This window comes from Canis lupus, chromosome 19, assembly GCF_011100685.1.
Source record: "Canis lupus familiaris isolate Mischka breed German Shepherd chromosome 19, alternate assembly UU_Cfam_GSD_1.0, whole genome shotgun sequence".
Lineage (NCBI taxonomy): Eukaryota > Metazoa > Chordata > Mammalia > Carnivora > Canidae > Canis > Canis lupus.
Genome location: NC_049240.1, coordinates 18,535,422 through 18,555,792, shown reverse-complemented (window position 1 = coordinate 18,555,792; position 20,371 = coordinate 18,535,422). Strand labels below are relative to the sequence as shown.

Here is a 20,371-nt window from a genome sequence, read left to right as displayed (position 1 = left end):
AGCTCTTTGCTCATTTAATCAGGTTATTTAATGTTGCTTTTTGGCTTTGAGTCCTAGGGGTTTTAAAATATATTTTAAATATTAACCCAATATCAAATATATGGCTTACAACTATTTTTTCTCATTCTGTAGATTGCCTTCTGTTCTTTTGATTATTCTTTGCTATGAAAAAACTATTTAGTTTTTATGTAGTCCTACTTACAGATTTTTGCTTTTGTTGTCTGCAATATTGGTATCATATCTGAGAAATCACTACTAAGATCAATGTCAAGATTTTACTATATGTTTTCTCCTAGGAGCCTTATAGTTTCATGTCTTGCATTTAAGTTTTTAAGCCATTTAGAATTGATTTTTGTGTATGGCATAAGACAAGGGTCTAAGTTCATTCTTTTCCATGCGAATACCCCATGTTCCCTACACGATTTGTTGAAAAGATTATCCTTTCCTCATTTTGCATTCTTGGCATTTTTGCTGAAAATTAATTGAATATATATGCATAGGTTTATTTCTAGGCTCTCTATTCTGTTTCATGGGACTACATGTCTGTCTTTATACATCATATCATTTTAATTGCTGTAGATTTGTAATACATTTTGAAATCAGGAAATATAATGGCTTCAGCTTTGTTTTTCTTTCTCAAGATTGTCTTGGCTATTTGGGGACCTCCATTGTTCCAAATATATTTTAGGATTTTTTTTTCTATTTCTGTAAAAAATGTCATTGGGATTTTGAAGAGGATAACATTGAATATATAGATTTCTTTGTATAGTATGGGTATTAAACAACATCCATGAACATGAGTTGTCTTTCCATTTACTTGTGTTGTCTTTAATTTATTTTACCAATGTTTTGTAGTTTTTAGTGTATACATCTTTCACTTCTTTGTTTAAGTTTATTCCTAAGTATTTTATTCTTTTTGATACCATTGTAAAAGTGATTATTTTCTTAATTTCTTTTTCAGATAGCTCATTGATTTAGAAATGCATCTGATTTTCATATGTTAATTTTGTATCCTGCTACTTTACTGAATTTGCTTATGAGTCTTAATAGGTTTGTATGTGTGTGTAGTCTTTAGGGTTTGCTACATGTGCAATCACATCATCTGTGAAGAGACAAATTCCACATCACATTTTAGGATCTGAGACTTATAGCCTTTCAGTTTCAGGTACCAAATTCAATGTCACATAGAATACCCTCAGCCACAGGTAACAGAAGCCCTTCTTCAAATTGGCCTGAACACCAAAGACATTTATTTCATGTATTAGGAAGTCTAAAAGTGGGATAGACTCCAGAGCCAATTGATTTAGCAGCTTAGAGATGTTATAAGAGACCCTAATTCTCTGCTGCCATGGAGTGGACTTCCTGCCAAAATGGTAACTCTCATGGTCATAATATGCTTGCCAGCAACCACTAGAATAATATACTTCCTTGATTATTTCGTTTTGGTTTTTTTTTTTTAAGATTTTTTTTTTTTTTTAAATTCATGAGAGACACAGAGAGGGAGGCAGAGACAGAGGTAGAAGGAGAAGCAGGCTCCATGCAGGGAGCTTAATGTGGGACTTAATCCTGGGCCTCCAGGATCTCGCCCTGGGCTGAAGGCAGCGCTAACCCACTAAGCCACCAGGGCTGCCCCTTCCTTGATTATTTCTAATAGGAGACTGACACTAGCTCTTTTTCCCAGGAACTCCAGTAGGTCCTTGATCCATATTGGCTTAGGTTTACTCATCCCTCAATTAACCAGTTCCAGGGGGCATAGTCTTATCATGATTGGCTTACACTAATCTTCTGAAATAAAATGGATGTTAGGAACATTAGCTCCAATATCCTCTATAGCCAGGTCTTTGCCAGTGTATTCATATGTAAATGAAAGTCCTAACTTCCTAATATCTTTTCTCTAGCCAACTTTATCACTGTGCTCTTATACTGAAGGTCTTAGAGTGAAGACTATTGTGCATGAGTAGATACTGGCAGAAAAATTATTTAACAAAGCCATGCATCTCTCAGTTTACTTGTGGCTTAAGTCATTATCTACAACCAACACTTTATTTTTATTATTTATTTTGATTACAGTATAGTTAATATACAGTGCTATACATGATCATCATGATAAGTGAACTCTTAAATCTCTTCACCTATTTCACCCTATCCACCTCTCTGCTGGTAACTGTCAATTTGTTCTCTGTAGTTAAGAGTCTGTTTTTTGGTTTGTCTCTTTTTGTGTATTTGTTTGGGTTTTTTTTTTCTTAAATTCCACTTACAAGTGAAATCATATATTTGTCTTTCTCTAATTTATTTCACTTAGCATTATACTCTCTAAATCTATCCATGTTGTAGCAAATAGCAAGTTTTCCTTCTTTTTTATGACTGAGTAATATTCCATTGTGTATATATACCACATCTTCTTTACCCATTCATTTATCGATGGCCACCTATGCTGCTTTCATGATTTGGCAATTATAAATAATGCTGCAATAAACATAGGGTATATATCTTTACAAATTAGAATCCTCATATCCTTTGGGCAAATACTCAGTAGTAGAATTACTGGATCATATGGTAATCCTTTTTTTTTTTTTCATTTTTTTAAGATTTTATTTCAGAGAGAGTGAGCACAAGCAAGGGGTGAAGTGAAAGGGAGAAGCAGAGTCCCCACTGAGCAGGGAGCCCAATGTGGGACTTGATCCCAGAACCCTGGGATCAAGACCTGAGCCAAAGGCAGACACAACCAACTGAGACACTTACTATTTCTATTTTTAATTTTTGAGGAACCTTCAGACTATTTTCCAGAGTGGCTGCTCCAGTTTACATTCCCACCAATAGTGCATGAGGGTTCCTTTTGCTCTGGATACTCTGTTGTTTCTTATGTTGTTGATTTTAGCCATTCTAACAGATATGAGATGATATCTTGTTGTAGTTTTGATTTGCATTTCCCTGATGACAAATGATGTTAAACATCTTTTCATGTCTGTTGGCCATCTGTATATCTTCTTTGCTCATGTCTTCTGCTCATTTTTATTTGGATTATTTAGGGGTGGTTATTTTTTGGTGTTAACTTACATATAAATTCTTTATATTTTTTTAAACACTAACCCTTTATTGGATATATCATTTGCAAATATCTTCTCCTATTCAGTAGATTGTGTTTTACTTTTGTTGGTTGTTTCCTTTGCTGTGCGGAGGACCTTTATTTTAATATAGTCCCAATACCTTATCTTTGCTTTTGTTTACCTTGCCTCAGGAGACATATCAAGATATTATTATAGCTGATGTCAGAGAAATTACTGCCTATGCCCTCTTCTTTATGGTTTCAGGTCTCACATTTAGGTCCTTAATCCATTTTGAGTTTGTTTTTGTGTATGGTGCAAGAAAATGGGTCCAATGGCATTTTTTTGCATGTAGCTATCCAGTTTTCCCAACATCATTCATTGAAGAGACTTTTTCACACTGCATATTCTTGCCTCATTTGTTGAAGATTAAATGACCATATAACCATGGGTTTATTTCTGGATTCTCTATTCTTTTCCATTGATTTATGTATCTGTTTTTGTGCCAGTGCCATACTGTTTTGCTATAGCTTTGTAGTATGTCTTGAAATCTGGGATTGTGGTACCTCCAGGTTTGTTTTTCTTTTTCAAGATTGCTTTAGCTAGGGGCAGTCAGTTAAGCATCTGACTCTCGATTTCAGCTCAGGTCATGATCTTAGAGTCCTGGGATGGAGCTCCACCTCAGGCTCTGTGCTCAGTGAGCAGTCTGCTTGGGGATTTTCTCTCCCCTCTTTCTCTATCCCTCCCCCTGCTTTCACTTTCTCTCTCTCTCTGTCTCGTACATAAGTACATTTTTTTTTAAGATTGCTTTGGCTATTCAGTCTTGGAGTTCCATATAAATTTTAGGAGTTTGTTGTAGTTCTGTGAAAAATGTTGTTGATATTTTGATAGGGATTACATTAACTATATAGATTGCTTTGGGTAGTATGGACATTGTAACAATATTTATTCTTCTAATCCATGAACATGGAATATCCTACCATTTGCTTGTGTTGTTTCAATTTCTTTCATCAGTGTTTTATAGTTTTCAGAATACAGCTCACTTATCTCCTTCATTAAGTTTATTCGGAGGTGTTTGCTTATTTTTGATGCAATTGTATATAAGACTGTTTTCTTAATTTCTCTTTCTGCTACCTCATTATTAGTGTGTAGAAATGCAATGGATTTTTGTATATTGATTTTGTGTGCTGCAACCTTATTAATTCGTTTATCAGTTCTAGTGTTTTCTGGTGGAGTCTTTAGAGTTTTCTATATATGCCATTTGCAAATAGTGAAAGTTTTACTTCTTCCTGGCCTATTTGGATACCTTTCATTTCTTTTTTTTTATCTGGTTTCTGTAGCTAGGACTTCCAGTACTATGTTAAATAACAGGGGCACCTGGGTGGCTCAGTGGTTGAGCATCTGCCTTTGGCTCAGGTCGTGATCCCAGAGTCTTAAGATGGAGTCCCACATCAAGCTCCCCACACGAAGCCTGCTTCTCCCTCTGCCTATGTCTCTGCCTCTCTCTGTGTGTGTCTCATGAATAAATAAATAAAATCTTAAAAAAAGATAACAGTGTTAAAAGTGGACATCCCTGTATTGTTCCTGACCATAGAGGAAAAACTCTCAATTGTTCCCCATTTAGGATGACATAAGCTGTTGGTTTTTCATATATGGCTTTTATTATGTTGAGGTATGTTTCCTCCAAATCTACTGTCTTGAGGGTTTTTATCATGATTGGATATTGTGCTTTCTCAGATGATTTTTCTGCATCTATGGAAATGATCATATGGTGTCTATCCTTTGTCTTGTCAGTGACACTTTAATAATTCAGTAAAGCAACTGGACTCCCTATATCATTTAGGAATCTTTAAGGTTGTAAGTGACCCCAAAAGAGTGGCTTAAAACAAATAGTTTTGTATCACAAAAGAAATCTGAGCATATGTATTTGCTTATATTGGCTCTGTAGCTTGACAATATCAAGATTACTGTCTATGATTTTCAGCCCTTTTTATATAGGGTGACCCCTCATAGTGACAAAATGGCTGCTGCAATTTCAGATATCAAGTTTATATTTTAAGCAGGAAGGAGTAAAGGTGATCCTACTTATATATAATTAACCAGAATGAGTGAATGACCCATGGCTTCCCCTGGCTAGTAGGCAACTAAGAAGGGGCCTGCAAACATAATATTTTCTTCACACTATGAATGACGATGTATGTAAGCATACATAATTCATTATAGAGTAATTTACTTTCTTCCAGAAGATGGAAGTGAGTTATAGGTGATGATAGGCATAAATTTCTAGATATGTCCAGTCTAGCTACCCTGTTCTGTATGAGTGCTGCAGGCTGTTTACTTGTGGCAGCTCTCCTAGATATGGGAGACTCTGCTAAGCATAACCCCCTCTTACCTTTTGGTTTTCAGCCCAACCTCCTGGGTTCCTGTCCTAAAGAACCCAGTTGGTCTGGTGAATTGAATCACAATTGAGGCCGGAGGAAGCTGTGGTTGACCTGTTTTCTTTGTTACCCCTATAAAAAGCCTATATGATCTATTCTCATAACTCTTTCACAGTGTCTATGTGAGGAATAAGGGAGTCCTTATCACTGTCTTTCTTCTTCCGTCCCCCAAAGTGGCTTTTGTTATTTTGGATTGGCAAGCTCTGACAGACTATGAAGGAAATTTTCCCTCCTTACCTAAGCCTCAAGAGTTGTCCTTTTCTTTGCTTCAACTCTATTATCCCTCTTTATCCCTTATAACTCACTGGATACTGGGTATGAAGAGGCTACAGTAGATGGAGAAAGGACTAAAGCAAAAGGGATTTCATTTTGGCCTTCATTAAGTCTTGCTTTGTTCCCACAGCATTTAGGAGCTGGATGCAGAATAGGACAAGACTGGAGGATCTACTTCCCACACCTCCACCATTCTCAGATTCATCCTACTCTGAACAGAGAAGAGACTGAAGCCCTTCTGATGACTCCTTGGAATCCCAGACCTACTAGGAACCAAGGCAGCAAGTAGGAGGTAATTGTCTTCTGTTGCCTCCGGTTCCTATTCTCTTCTGTTAGAACAGAGCATTGCTGTCCTCCATATGAACTTCCCTTCTGAGCCTGCTTCTTAAATCCTATAATAGAATTCACCCCTCCTACACTAATGGTTCTGTTCTAAGGCAAAAAGAAATAAAAAAAATTACTTTAGATTTCTGAGTCTAAGGACCTGGCTAATTCTTTTTCCTTTTGGTGCTTAATGGAATATAGTACATATTTTCGTTTTTTGATGGAAACTGGTCATTCAGACATAAAAGTGATATACGTGTAGAACATCAACACCAGAGATCCAAACACAACTCATGAATGGATGTGGCTTCCAAGGCAATGAAGATTAGGTAGTAGGAAGTGTTCATAGCCAAAGACGGTAAGTGGTGACAGCATTTTACGTGTACCCAGGACTCCCTGTGTTCTTTTCCAAACACTTCAGGTTTTATCAAAGAGGCGTAAGTTTACAATAAGCACTTGATTGTTTGGAAGGACAAATTTTTGTAAGATTTTGGGTTTTTTTTTTTTTTTTTCATCCCAGTGCTGGACACAGTACTTCGCAAAATACTCAGAAGCTGCCCTATGTCGGTTTAACAGTCTCTCAGTGCTCTCTGTTGTTGGAGAGAAATGAGTATCCTTGGTTTTATTTTATTTTATTTTTTTAAGATTTTATTTATTTATTCATGAGAGACACAGAAAGAGGCAGAGACATAAGCAGAGGGAGAAGCAGGCTCCCTGCAGGGAACCTGATGCGGAACTTGATCCCAGGACCCCAGGATCACGACCTGAGCCAAAGACAGATGCTCAACCACTGATCCACCCAGGTGTCCCATATCTTTGGTTTTAAAACACATCCCTGATTCCCTGAATAGATTATTGGCTGCTCAGGAATGATTCTTAAGGATCCTATAAATGATAAAGGGAAGGAAATCTTGGGCTTTTAGTAAAAGGGGTTCACTAAAATGTTTTAAATAGAGAAATGTAATAGCTTTTTCTAGCTCAAGTGTAAAATATTAGTTTTAAGGGATGAGAACCAACAGTATATTAACTGGTTAGGAAGCTATCAAAATAGCCATGCAAGAGACAGTGAGGACAGTGATAATACAGATGGAAAACAAGGTACAGATTTGAGGAATGTTTGGAAGACAAACTGATAATTGAATTGATATGAAGAGTGAGTGTCAAGAATGAGTTCAGAATGACTCCTAGGTTTCTGGCATGGGCAACCTATGAATGCTGTCTCTTTAACTGAAGTTTAAGGACTTAGGACAAAAAACTGGTTTGCAAGGAAGAGATGAAAGATACTCAGTTCGGTTTGGGACATTTTATGTTTCAAGTACTCCAAGTCTACACTTTTGAATATATGCATCCAAGTTCAAGTGTCATTTTTTCAAGGAAAGCTGCTCTGACCAGTTATATCTCCATCTCATAACATCTTATGTTTTTCTGTTGTGCTAATCACAGTTTAAGGTAAGTAACCAGTTTTGCAGTTAACTGTTTAATGTAATCTTCAGGAAGACAGGTTCCATTTCCCTGGCCTAGGCCAGAGCCCTTGCCATAGTAGACTCTCAGTAAATATCTAATGAGTGAATTCTAGGTGCTTCTCTATCACCTAAGAGTTAGTTATTGTTATCCTGCATCTTACAATGCAGAGCTAGAAGTTTTGAGAAATAAAGTACCTTGTATGTGGTCATACATTGAGTGAGAGTAGGGTTGCAAGATTTAGCAAATAAAATAAAAATACACAATGCACAGTCAAAATTGCATCTCAGATAAATAGCAAATATTTGTTTAGTATGAATATGTCCCAAATATTGCATGCAATAGACAATAAACAGCCCTAAGTGTGTGGCATTTTATTCAGAACTGTGTGATTCCACAGTCCAACTTTTTCTACTCTTTTATTCAGAGAATATCACTCCTATACTGAAAACCTTGTTAGGGATTATACCAGCATTAGTCCTCTTCTCTGTTAATAAAAGTTTTTGTTTTATTTCACTTTGTTTTTAAATTCTCACTTTGATGAAAAGTAAGTCAACTTATCCTGGGTGCAGATCAGCAACTCTAACAGATTCCAAACATTTGTTAAAGTCTTTCTGGGATGCCTTCTCCAAATATAAAGGTAAATTAAAATTACTTGGACTTTCTGAAATATCAGATGCAGGGAAATGAGGTTAAGGACTCTCCCTGAGTAGAAGCACTCCCCACCCACTTCTGTGGTATTTTGAGCCACTCAAGGACTGTGGCCCTATCAGATGACTATGTACGTCAAAGACAGTGCTTTATAGTTTATGAGTTTCCTCATAGATGTTCTGAATCGCTCTGGAAACAAGATAACAATGTGGTTCTTGCAATTTTCCTGAGCGATCTTTAGGGCTGTCCTGTGTGGTTAATTTGATCTGTGGAGCTACTGTGTTATGGGTAATTTTGAAACATGGGGTTTGCTTATCTGTCTTTCTTCCCTAGGTGACAACATTTAGGTACTGATTCAAGGGGCAGTACCAGGCTTTTCTTGAGGGACCTAGAAAGGTTCTTGCATAAGCTCACTCTCCCTTCTTTTTTGTCTGTCTACATGTATGTATATACATGGAAAGACACATATAAATTCTATCCTACAATATTAATAGTGATTATCTTCTGAACAGTGTGATTTTGAAATAATTTTTATCTTTCCTTTATATATTTCTATATTTAATTTTTGACATAAGCAATATTACCTTTATAATAACAATAACAATAAAGACTATTACCTTCCTGGCAGAAAAACAGCCTCAACTCTCTTTATCAGCCTTGGGTTATCCTCATACCTGATACTCTTCTGTTTCTTTATCTTCACTTAGGAAAGAATGATAAAAGAAAAATAAGATAAAGAAAAAGGAAAGAATCTAGAAGATTAATAAAAAGCAAAAGAAAAACCAAAACAGCTCTTTAGAAAGGAAACTATAATATTGGTCATAATCATCACAGAGAAACAATTACCACTGATTTAAATATAAGCAAAGAGAACATGTAAGTTAAGAATTTGATGTACAGGCTCTTTTTAAAAGAAATACTTGAAAGCAAGTATTCCTAAAGTTTAACTTTTTTTTTTTTTTAAGATTTTATTTATTTATTCATGAGAGACAAAGAGAGGGGCAGAGACATAAGCAGAGGGAGAAGCAGACTCCCTGAAGGGAACCTGATGTGGGACTCAATCCCAGGACCCTAGGATCATGCCCTAAGCTGAAGGCAGATGCTCAACCACTGAGCCACTCAGGTACCCCAAATTTGACATTTCTAAGTAGTAAAAAATTTCAGGGCAAAGAGCACCTATTAGAACATTGAGCTTTAGGCAGGAATATGTGTTACCAGTGACAAGACAGGGCAGTTGTCATCTTTCAGTTCCTAAAGGCTGATTCTTATCCTGCAGTATAGGCCCATTTTCTAAATGGATTTCTTTTCTGTAGCCCCCAGGCAGCTGCTACCATTTAAAAGGACTCCTGTCAAATAGCTTTGAAAGAGTTTTGTTTTTTACAGATTTTATTTATTTATTTGACAGAGGGATTGAGAGAGCAAGAGCACAAGCAGGGGGAACAGCAGAGGGAGAGAGGGAAGCAGGCTCCCTGCTGAGCCGGGAGCCCAATGCGGGGCTCAATCCCAGGACCCTGAGATCATGAGCTGAGCTGAAGGCAGTCACCCAACCGACTGAGCCACCCATGTGCCTCTGAAACGTTTTCATCTGTAGAAAACAAATAGAATGCAGAACACCTGATGGGGTTCCACGGAACAAATGTTGAAGCTTCAACTATATTTTAGGCTTTGTGTCCCCAGTCCTAGCTCTGGGGCACAAGCAGAATCACAGTCATAGTCAACAAAACAGTATTTCTTTTGGTTTGCTTCTAGATGCTTTCCAGATATTCCTCCCAGCTAATTCTAAAAAGCCCAGTGGGAGGTCATTTGTGTTTGCTAACTTAGTTTCTGCCCCACCATTTTCCATTCCTGCTCTTTTCTCCAGCTCACTGTGGTGATATCCTGAAGCTGCCAGTATTGTCAAGGCCCTATTGGCTTCTGACAAAACCTTCTCCTGATTTTCCTTTGGAAAGCACTGTCTTGGGTTTCTTAAGGTCTATAAAGGTTAGTGAAACAACTCGTTCAGTTTTTATTCATCGTTTATTGTAGCTTCTTCCCACCCTGCACACCTGAATTAGTGCATAGGAGTTGGAGAAAAAGACAATCTGAGTAGTAAACACCATGGTCTACTCCCTTCTTTGACTTCCTTCCGCATTGCCCACCTTGATCCTTTGTTCTTGAATCAAACTTGAGATGTGGACACTTGTGTTTGTTTGAATGAATTCTTTCTTTCCCAGGAGGCTCTTCAGTCCTTTAGACAAAAAGCCCATTGTGGGCCACCCTGCTGGCTTTCTAGCTATGCTCAGACATCCCTGCATTCTAAGATAAATGTGGCATAAGTTATCAAATCCACTCTGTTTTCCATGAATTTAGATTTGGGGTTCCAGATCTAACAAAGTGCTGTGGGATAGAAATGTAAGAACTTCAACCAGCACTTGAAGCTGCCAGGACCTACAGGCACTTCTTTTTCAAGATAGTCATTTGAATGATCCCATATAGTTATACAAACAAAAGGCACACAACACAGGTACCTATTGCCTCAGGAGAAGGGTGAAACAGAATCTCAATATGGCCTGACTGTAAGACCTCTCTTAAGGCCCTGTGGTGTACATGGCTAATCACTGGAAAAGAGGTACAGATTTGCATAGATGCCAAGCAACTTCCTGGGAGAAAAAAGGGGTGTAAAGCCTTTTAAAGTTCAGTTCATTAGAACCTTTCTGATGAATTGGGATGGTTCTCATTGAGATTTTACTGCAGTTTTGAAAGGATAAGAGGTCCCAGAGGAAAGCGTACCATACAGGATGAGAAGCCTGGTTTGATGGGTTCATGGGGCAGGGGAAAATCTGTATCACCTGGATGAGGCTGCAAGGTCTCCCCAGGGAGCCCCTCTGGCCTAGAACTCAGTCTTTAGAACAAAAGACTTTGAACATGTGGACTGGCTGGCTCTCTCCTTAAAGCCCAATGTGGCAGTACTTCAGCCTGGGCATGATCTGGAACAGTAGAACATCAGTTTACCTGGAGAAAGTGTCCATTGGTCTGTGTGGCCACAGCAGCAACCAATGCAAGAATCTCTTCTACCTGGTGCTGAGAATCAAGACACCTTCCCGAAATGAATAGGCACCTGGCTTTCTTGACAATTCACATGGGTTGGGGGTTGAGGAAGTATAAAGGGCTCAAAATTGAGATATTAGACTTATTGATGACTTGCAGGTGAGGCTAAAACAATTAATAGCTAAAATTAGAGCGTCATGACAGCTGTTGTGCCTCTAAACTGATAAAGCCAGTCATGGGTTATACAAACAAAAAGAAAGGTCTTACCCACTTTTTATTAGTTTTATTAACAAAGACAAAAGGCTCACTCATTTTAAAATTTTTGTTAGTTTTAAAATTACTGTCCATTCTAACTCAGGGTTCAAATGAGGTTGCAGATTTACACTTTTAACTTTAATTCTTAAAATATTAAATAATTCTGGGTTTTATTTATTTTTATTTATTTATTTATTTTTATGATAGAGAGGCAGAGACGTAGGCAGAGGGAGAAGCAGGCTCCATGCACCGGGAGCCCGACGTGGGACTCGATCTGGGGTCTCCAGGATCGCGCCCTGGGCCAAAGGCAGGCACCAAACCGCTGCGCCACCCAGGGATCCCAATTCTGGGTTTTAAAAGTAGAAATTAATGTGGTTATCTGCCCTACCCTTGTAGGACCTATCCACATAGATCTTTCAAATTAATCCTGATTGTCTCCTCCTCGGCTGGTACCACTCACCAGTTCATGCCCTGAGATTTCTGACTCTTGACTTGAGTCCATCTCCAGATGTTAACCCCTCCTGTCTGCCCAACCCTCCTAGACTGACTCCTTGTTCTGGGCCAGATTTTTTAGGGAGAAGGGGCAGAGATACTCTCCTTCCAGCCAGGCCTTTAGCAAATACCTACCTATCTCCTGCCCTCAGCTCCTACTCCTAAGCTGCCTCCTTAGTGGAGGAGAATAAGCAGGAGCACCAGGAAACAGAGACCAGAGTTCACTCCATCACTACATGTCTCTGCACTGTAGGCTAGTCTTTCTCAGCTATTTCACACTCTGCTGCTTCACCTGTGAACGGCAGAGAGAAAACTAGAGGTTCCCACTGTGCATTTTGTATTGAGAAACAAACATTGTTTTTTGTGTGGTAATATTTTTTGTGAGATACACATAAACAAATTTCCCTCAAATCAAATGTGAATTTTAGCCTTGGTGGAGTACTCGCAGTACATTCATAGGTCTCAGTTTTTGATAGGATCATGATGATGTGAAGTTTTTAAAAAGTTAAACCTTTGAAAAAAAAAATGGAAATTTTTAACAAGTTACGAAGCATCGTATCTAACCTTGGTATGTATTTCCCCTTCTGAAGAGGGAAAGATGAAGGTTGATTAGAGTTGATACAATGGAAAGAAATGCTGAAATCCTGGCATTAATTTTACCTTAAAAATCTGGAGTTTTTATTCACATCAACTTGATAATATAAGCAAAAGCAATGGAGAAATTTGCCCAAGAGTTGGTCTTCCCACCTTTATTCAAATTACCATCTTTATTACTTTCCATATCTTAACAAGGGAAAAACTGAAAGTAAGGGAGGTGTGTACACCACAATGACTGCAGTCATACCTTCCATCACTGAAAATGAGAATGAGCAAGCAATTTGTTTTTCCACATTCAGAACTTTATTTTTTTAAAAGCGCAATTTTCAATGGCATTAAGATTAAAATCAATCAACAAAGGCAAGAAAATTCACTATGGAGGAGATGAAATTCCTTCTTAAATCACAAACCCAAGAAAACATAGTCTAATGGTTTGATCATATCAGGAATCCCCTGCCCATACTCAAAATCAATCTTTTTTCCCTGTAATACATCTTTTTAGTCATGCACAATGGTGTTTCTCATACACACAATCATGAACAGATTTTTTAAATCAAATTCTTAAGAGCCTTGTTAGGATGGCTTGTATCTTTCTTTGAGGTTCTTTGACAAGAACAATCAAACTACAAAAACTTTCTAAGATTTCAAACCTGAAAAGATCATGTTTAATTGGACGGGGTGGTGGGGGAGTAGCAAGACAGGTCTAGTTTTTATCTTCAGCGAAATCAAGATGAGTAAACTGAAAGGAAGATTGGGTTGGGGTTTATGCAAACAGTTTCTTCCTCTCTACCCCCTTCTGCCTGCAGAGAAATTTACCTCTGCACTTCTGTATTTATCCCTTCATTCCCAGAGCACAGCTAACCAATCCTGGGCAATTCTAGCATTTTATGTAAGTCTTGATTGAATGAACAAGGTCAACATTTCTTAGGGTTCACCCTGTAGAAGCAGAACTTCCAAACTGAAAAATATAACAAGACACACTGTTCATTCAAACTGACATGAACAGAAACCATTTGGAGCTATGTCGCCATGACTATCAAGAAATACAGGGCAGCCCCGGTGGCTCAGTGGTTTAGCGCCGCCTTCAGCCCAGGGTGTAATCCTGGAGGCCTGGGATCAAGTCCCACATTGGGCTCCCTGCATGGAGCCTGCTTATCCCTCTGCCTGTGTCTCTGCCTCTATCTATCTGTGTGTGTGTGTGTGTGTGATGAAGAAGTACTTGTTAGGGACCCATTTATGTCAAAAGCTGAGGTAAAATGTACAGTCCTGACCCTAAGAGACATGGTTGGTAACAATAGTAATGACAGCCACTTAGCAAGTAAGTGGTTATTGTGACTACTTTAGGGAGAAGGAAGCAAAGTTAAGAATCATTAAGCAATTTGCCCAAGGTTGCACACATACACTTTGTCTCTGAAGAACACACAACTAGATTGTATTCTCCTTGAGCCTAAATGAAGACTGAGCATGTAGGACTTGAAATAGCCTCTTTTCACTTGTTTGCTTGATTGTAAACATATAAATGCATCCCCCTTGGGTGGAGGGGAGAAAAAGAGAAAATAGTAAAATGTCCAGATGGCCCAAGACACTAGCCTCCTGGAATGACTCCCTAGAGAGAAATTAGGAAGCAGATACAAAGGAACCATAAATATCTATAGAGCTTTTTTCCCCCAGGTGAATGAAGTTTATAGAAGAAATATACTCTAATTAAAGATGTAAAGAACACAGAAATGTGTAAAATAATCCCACCAGAGAAGATTGCTCTTAATGGTTTGTATGTATTTTCCTGGATTCTTCCCATATAGAAATATATAATTGTCTTAAGATAATTACATACATACATACTTTTCATCTAATAATATGCTACATAATTTTTTTTGTATCTTCATTTTTTTCCTGAGAGTTCTCAGTATTACATTGTATGGCTATACCATAATTTATGTTACATTCTGTTGATTTAGACATTTGAATTTGTTTTAAAATTTTCATTATTACAAATATTATACAATAAATATTTTTGTATACACATCTTTTCAATGTGTGTAAAATAACTCCCTGGAAGTGGAACTGTCAGGTAAAAGGAAAGGCATATTTAAAATTTTACGGACTATTGTCAAATACCCTGTGCAAAATGGTACTATTTTATATTTCTACCATCAGTGTAGGATAGTGCCGCACATAGGATAAGACATTAAGTGGTAATTATTATGGGAGATTTTAGGGAATTACGGACATAGTCTTTACCACTCCTGTAGCCATCTTCATGGCATGTTTTAAACTTGTTTCAGAAAGAACTGACTCCAGTGGAGCATCAATTAAAGCCCAGTAGTGCTTATGTGTGTTTGTATGTGATTTAGATATAGACTCTGTAGGAGATACAGAAGAAGCATTAGTCACAGTCTTTACTTTCAGTTAAGTCTCCAATTTGGTTGGAAATTTCATTCAGGAAACAAATGAAAACACAAATAAGGATGCTATTAAGTACTAAATTGATACAGAGATGCATTATAGGTTGTAAAGATAAAGTTGTAAGAGGGATGGAAGTGAAGGCCTTGAAGAACACATGGAATTTGTGCCAAGAAAGGGGCTTTCCAGGTTTGGGAAACAGCATGAACAAAGCCATAGATAAGGGATTCTGTGTGTCACTGTGCATCTCTGCAGATGGTGGGGGGAAATGAGGAAAAGGGTGTGAATGAAGGCAGAAAGGAAAGGACATGGCCAGGGCAGAATTGTCAGGAATATGCTGGAATAAACATGTTGAACTAAGTAATCAAGGGTTACAGCTGTGGGCTCAGTATATTGGAGAGATACCACAAGGGTCTGTGACAGTATGAAGTTTGGTGACATGGGCTTATCACTAACTGAACACTGTGAGCACTCACATGGAAGTTGAAGCTGTGACTGGATAAGAATGTAAAATGAAGAACTGCATTTATTGTCACTAACATTATCAATAATGTAACGTAAAATGAATTTTCAAGAGGTTTGTTTAATCTCATCATTTAAGCTTGCCGTTATCACTTAACACTACAACAACTGTAATAATTCAGGTGACATCCTTATTCTAATTTTACAGCTGAAAATATTGAGGTATAGAGTGGTTAAGAAACTTGCCCAGGAAGAGAGAGCTATCTTCATTAACACTAACAGGATCTTTAGAAAAGCCACTCATAAAATCAAAGGCCACATTACAAAGAATAAACACCAAGCTCTCACCCTCTTTTGAATGCTCCTTAGGACATAGGTCGATAGGCAAGATGAAGATGGGGTTACAGTGTCTTGGTGACATCTGCACCCTCATAGTATGATATATCCAACGGCCTTTCAGAGGATTAGAAATTAGTGAAAAAATAAGGTTCACAGATCATCAGAAAAAGTCTATTCAGGTTAAGAAAAAAAAGCGTTCATTTTTGACTCATTGGTGTTCTCTGCTCATTGAGTCATGATTGCTTAATGTTGCCAGGTGCTTCAATAATGCCCTCTTTCCTTTTTTGACTATTAGGTACTTTCTCTCACTTTTCCTTTCCAGTTTTGGGGATTTTTTTCAGATTTTAATTTGCTACTAAGAAATGGGGAGAGAGAACCATTGATTTTTATAACAATTTTAACATTTAGGTAAACCACGCCTCCGAATAATCAAGAATCCTGCCCAAGAAAACGAAGTTGATCCCTATTAGCAATAGAACTCAAATGTCTGAACATTCTTCTTTGGATCTTTTTTATCCAAGTACTTTTTAATAAAGTTACCAGATTCTGCGATACTGTGCTGATTTCCTTCCTGAGACCTAATAAATTCAGCTTTTATTTTCAAGTCCCTAAAAGCAAGCGAGTCATTCTCTTGAGGAGACTCACCCTTAGGTGAGTTAAATGACCACCCAGTAAAAAATGGAGACAATAGGAAGTCTGACAGATAATCTGTCCTGAAGTTTACCTATTCAAAAGGCAACTATGGGAAAGTTTTTTCATGTAATGAGCAGAAATCTGTTTTCCTGGAGTATCAACTCACAAATATAAGGCTGAATCAAATTGAGTGTTTTATAATGTGAACTCAGAATGAGTCTGGGATTCACTCTCCCAATCCAAGGATCAGAGGAGCATAACCTCGGTGACTATTTTATTTAGATTATGCTTCTTTTCATTCATGTTTTCAGAATACATAGTGCCAGGTGTTTCAAATCTGAAGTATGAACAGCCACTTATTATCAGTGAGAACAGAAACTCTGCTACATGTTAGGGTTTTTTGTTTTGGGTTTTGTTTTTTTTTTTTTTTTTTTGGATTTTAGAAAACAACCAAAAAAAATATTTGATATGCCTGTGGCTTACATGAAAATACTTTTCTTTGATTTGTAAGAATTCAGGAATAGATGCATACTTTTTGGTAGATGATATATCAGCAAACTGTTGTTAGCATCTCTATACTATATCTCAAATATATCAACTTGCCTTCAGCCCCACTATAGCTACCCAGGTCCAAGTCACTCATTATCATTTTTTCTCGGGGCACCCCCGGTGGTGCAGCGGTTTAGCGCCGCCTGCAGCCCGGGGTCTGATCCTGGAGACCCAGGATCAAGTCCCGCGTCGGGCTCCCTGCATGGAGCCCGCTTCTCCTTCTGCCTGTGTCTCTGCCTCTCAGTCTCTCTCTGAATAAATAAATTTAAAAAAAATACTTCTATCATTTTTTCTCCTGGACCACTATAATTACCTCCTGGCTTGGTTTCTAGCAGCCAGTATATTTTTTAAATCAAAAGTCATTTCTGAGTTCTGTCCTGCTCAGAATCTCCCAAGACCTACAAGCCCTTGCCTAACCTGGCCTTTAACTACCTTTTCAGTTTTGTCTAATTCTACTCTTGCCCCAGCCCTCTGGCCTCTGGCGTTCAAACTTAACCAAGGTTGTTCTCCCTAGTGTTGCAGAATTGGTTTCCTCTTCCTGGAAGTCTTTCTTGTTTGGTACAGCAACCTCTTTCTTCTCTTTAGATCTCAGCCTGATGTCAGTGCCAGAGAGAAACCTTTCCTTACTACCCTAAGTAAGACCCATATTTTTACTCCATTTCTTGTTTATTTTATAACAATTATATTAATTTTTTATTTCTTTACTTTTTATTTTTCTTTATAAAAAATTTGAAAGCTCTTTGGTAGCAGGGGCCATCTCTGTTCACTACCATATACTACCTAGTGCTTGGTACCATGCCAGGAATACAGTGGGTTCTGATGCATATTGATTTCTTTATGTTCCAAAGAGGAACTTAAATGCATTTTTGCTAGTCGTTTTTGTTTTGATAATAAAGGAATAGCTTGAAATTTGATTGTTGGGCAGCCCTGGTGGCTCAGAGATTTAGCGCCACCTTCAGCCCAGGGCGTGATCCGAGAGACCTGGGATCGAGTCCCACATCGGGCTCCCTGCATGGAGCCTGCTTCTCCCTCTGCCTGTGTCTCTGCCTCTCTCTCTCTGTGTCTCTCATGAATAAATAAATAAGATCTTAAAAAAAAACTGAAATCTGATTGTCAACAAGGTTGACTTTGAGAAGACAACTAAGACTGGGCTAGTGATATAGATAACTAAGGCATGCCTACGAGTCATTTGAGACACTGGTCTCTAGGCTAAAATGTTAAAGTGGCCTGATTAATCAACAGATACTTGCACTGGTAATATTCCAGTGATAACTCCGTATTCAGTTACCAAGGGACTGTGGCAAAATCAAGTGTCTTTGGAAGACAGCGAAGATGAGGAAGGGTTTAGAAAGCATGGGATTATAGTAGAAAATGAACAGTGAAGGAAGAACAGAAGATGAGGATTTTAATGTCCGCATGAGGATAATAATGTAAAAAAAAATGAGATGAACATCAAAGGAGTGTTATATGGAAGAAATATTAGATTTATTCTAAATTGTTCCAGAAACAGAACTAAGATCAGAAAAAAATACATTTCAGATCATCATAAGAAAGAACTTGAACAGCTGTTCAAAAGTAAAATCTTCTTGTGAAGAACTTAACTTTTTGTCATGACAAATATTCTGGCAAGAACAATAGCCTCTTCAAATGAATATTAGTGTGAAAATTTTACACATATTGACTTGTATGGAATAAACCCTTAATTCATATTGTTAAGTAATTGAAACTAAAGTGATGAATATGTTAATTAGCTTGATTGTAGTAATCATTTACAATTTATGCATATGTTAAAACATCACATTGTGCCCCTTAAATATACACAATTTTTATTTATCAATTATGACTTCATTAAAGCTGGAAAAAAAATTCACATTTGGTAAATAAATGAATATATTACTTTAAGTGGCTGCACAAATCTAGAATGCTAATACTCTGATTTTTCTAGTATCCACTCTGCACCATGTGGGAGTTACAGAGAGAAATCAACACTTGCTTCTTGCCTTAAAAGTTGCTGTAAAGATAAAGGAAACGCTTGAAGCAATGAGAAATTCTAACAGTGTTTTAACAGAGGATGTTAGAGAAGGTAAAACCCCTGAGCTGCTGTAGTTTTCTTAGAGGAGTTGTATGAGTTGGTTCCTGAAAGTTTAATGAAAGTTCCTGAAAAAAGATATGGCATTTTAGAAAATTAGTACAAAGCTCTAGAGATAAAATTGAGCATGACATAAGGGACAGACAATAGATAAGCTGGTTAGAGTGATGTGTTCACCTGGCAAGGAAGAAACGAAGCAGTGGGCACATAGAAGCCAGACTGAGAAGTTTGGGTTTGATTCAGGGAACACATGGAAGTTTCATAAATTATTAGGTAGAGGTGGGTCATAATTAGAATGTGTATGAGAAACATTCACTTATAGATTCATGCTGGACAAAATAGGCGTGTGCTTTTCAAATTGAGGTGTATAGCCACTCATATTCACATACCCAAATGTTCATGAGCATGGATTTTTACTTGAAGATTTTGGGGAAAGATAATTTAGCTTTTAAGTAATTGAAGACATTATTTTATATCAAACAAATATGATAAAACCTGATTTCAGAGAAATGATGTTCTTGTTGCAGAACGGCCATAGGTCCTGCTCAAGGGTCCTGCTAGCTCTCATGGGCTCTCTGTGGCAGGTGGTTCTCAGATGAGGAAATCTGATGAGCAGCTTGTGAGGGAAGGCAAAAGAGCCGAAGACAATGCTCAGTTAATAAACACTGAGAGGGCAGCCCAGGTGGCACAGCGGTTTAGTGCCGCCTTCAGCCCAGGGCGTGATCCTGGAGACCCGGGATTGAGTCCCACGTCAGGCTCCCTACATGGAGCCTGCTTCTTCCTCTGCCTGTGTCTCTGCTTTTCTGCGTGTGTGTGTGTGTGTGTGTGTGTGTGTGTGTGTGTGTCTCATGAATAAATAAATAAAATCTTAAAAAAAAAAAAAAAAAACAAGAACATGCTGCTCTGGACACTTGTGCTAAGTTCTGGGGGTGGAGAGGTGAAGTCAATACTGCCCTGGAGTCGCTATTCATCTGGGAGGGATAGATATAAAAGAAGATAAATATATTTTGGAAACAAATAAAAACCAGGTATTCACAGAATGAGGCCTGGGGTAAATTAGAGGAAATAACTAGAATATAATGACAAATTGAATACAGAGGCTAAGGGGGATGACACAAAAGCCAAACTAAGATTTCTGCCCTGGGAAACCCAAGGGATGAAGCTGTTTCTAACAGAAAATGTAGTTGTGTGATTAGTGCCCAAAGTGGTGACTGTTACAGAAGAAATGTCTGTTAACAGAGAACTTATGCCTAGGAAGAAAACAGCACATGAAAAAGACAAACACCCACTTAGAGAACTTGTTTGCACCCACACTGTCTTACCTCGTTCTATGG

General features: G+C 37.9%; 1 protein-coding gene and 1 long non-coding RNA gene across 13 annotated transcripts in view; both read left to right on the top strand.

Moving 5' to 3' along the window:
* The window catches only part of ADAD1 (adenosine deaminase domain containing 1), a 98,242-nt gene extending 92,020 nt beyond the window's left edge, over positions 1 to 6,222 (top strand). For 10 of the 11 annotated variants that reach the window (XM_038564733.1, XM_038564738.1, XM_038564742.1 and 7 more), the window contains one exon: positions 5,886 to 6,222. In XM_038564733.1, coding sequence (XP_038420661.1) covers positions 5,886 to 5,986 — 101 coding nt within the window. In that variant the 3' untranslated portion in view covers positions 5,987 to 6,222. The remainder of the gene's footprint in view (positions 1 to 5,885) is intronic. The other variant, XM_038564740.1, reaches the window with a different exon arrangement.
* Positions 6,223 to 8,888: 2,666 nt separating this feature from the next.
* LOC111091120 overlaps positions 8,889 to 20,371 on the top strand; it is a 31,625-nt gene continuing 20,142 nt past the window's right edge. The window contains exons 1-3 of one of the 2 annotated variants that reach the window (XR_005373963.1): positions 9,256 to 9,314; positions 10,053 to 10,171; positions 14,234 to 14,329. This is a non-coding gene — a long non-coding RNA (uncharacterized LOC111091120). Of the gene's footprint in view, positions 9,068 to 9,255; positions 9,315 to 10,052; positions 10,172 to 14,233; positions 14,330 to 20,371 lie in introns of those variants that run through there. The other variant, XR_005373964.1, reaches the window with a different exon arrangement.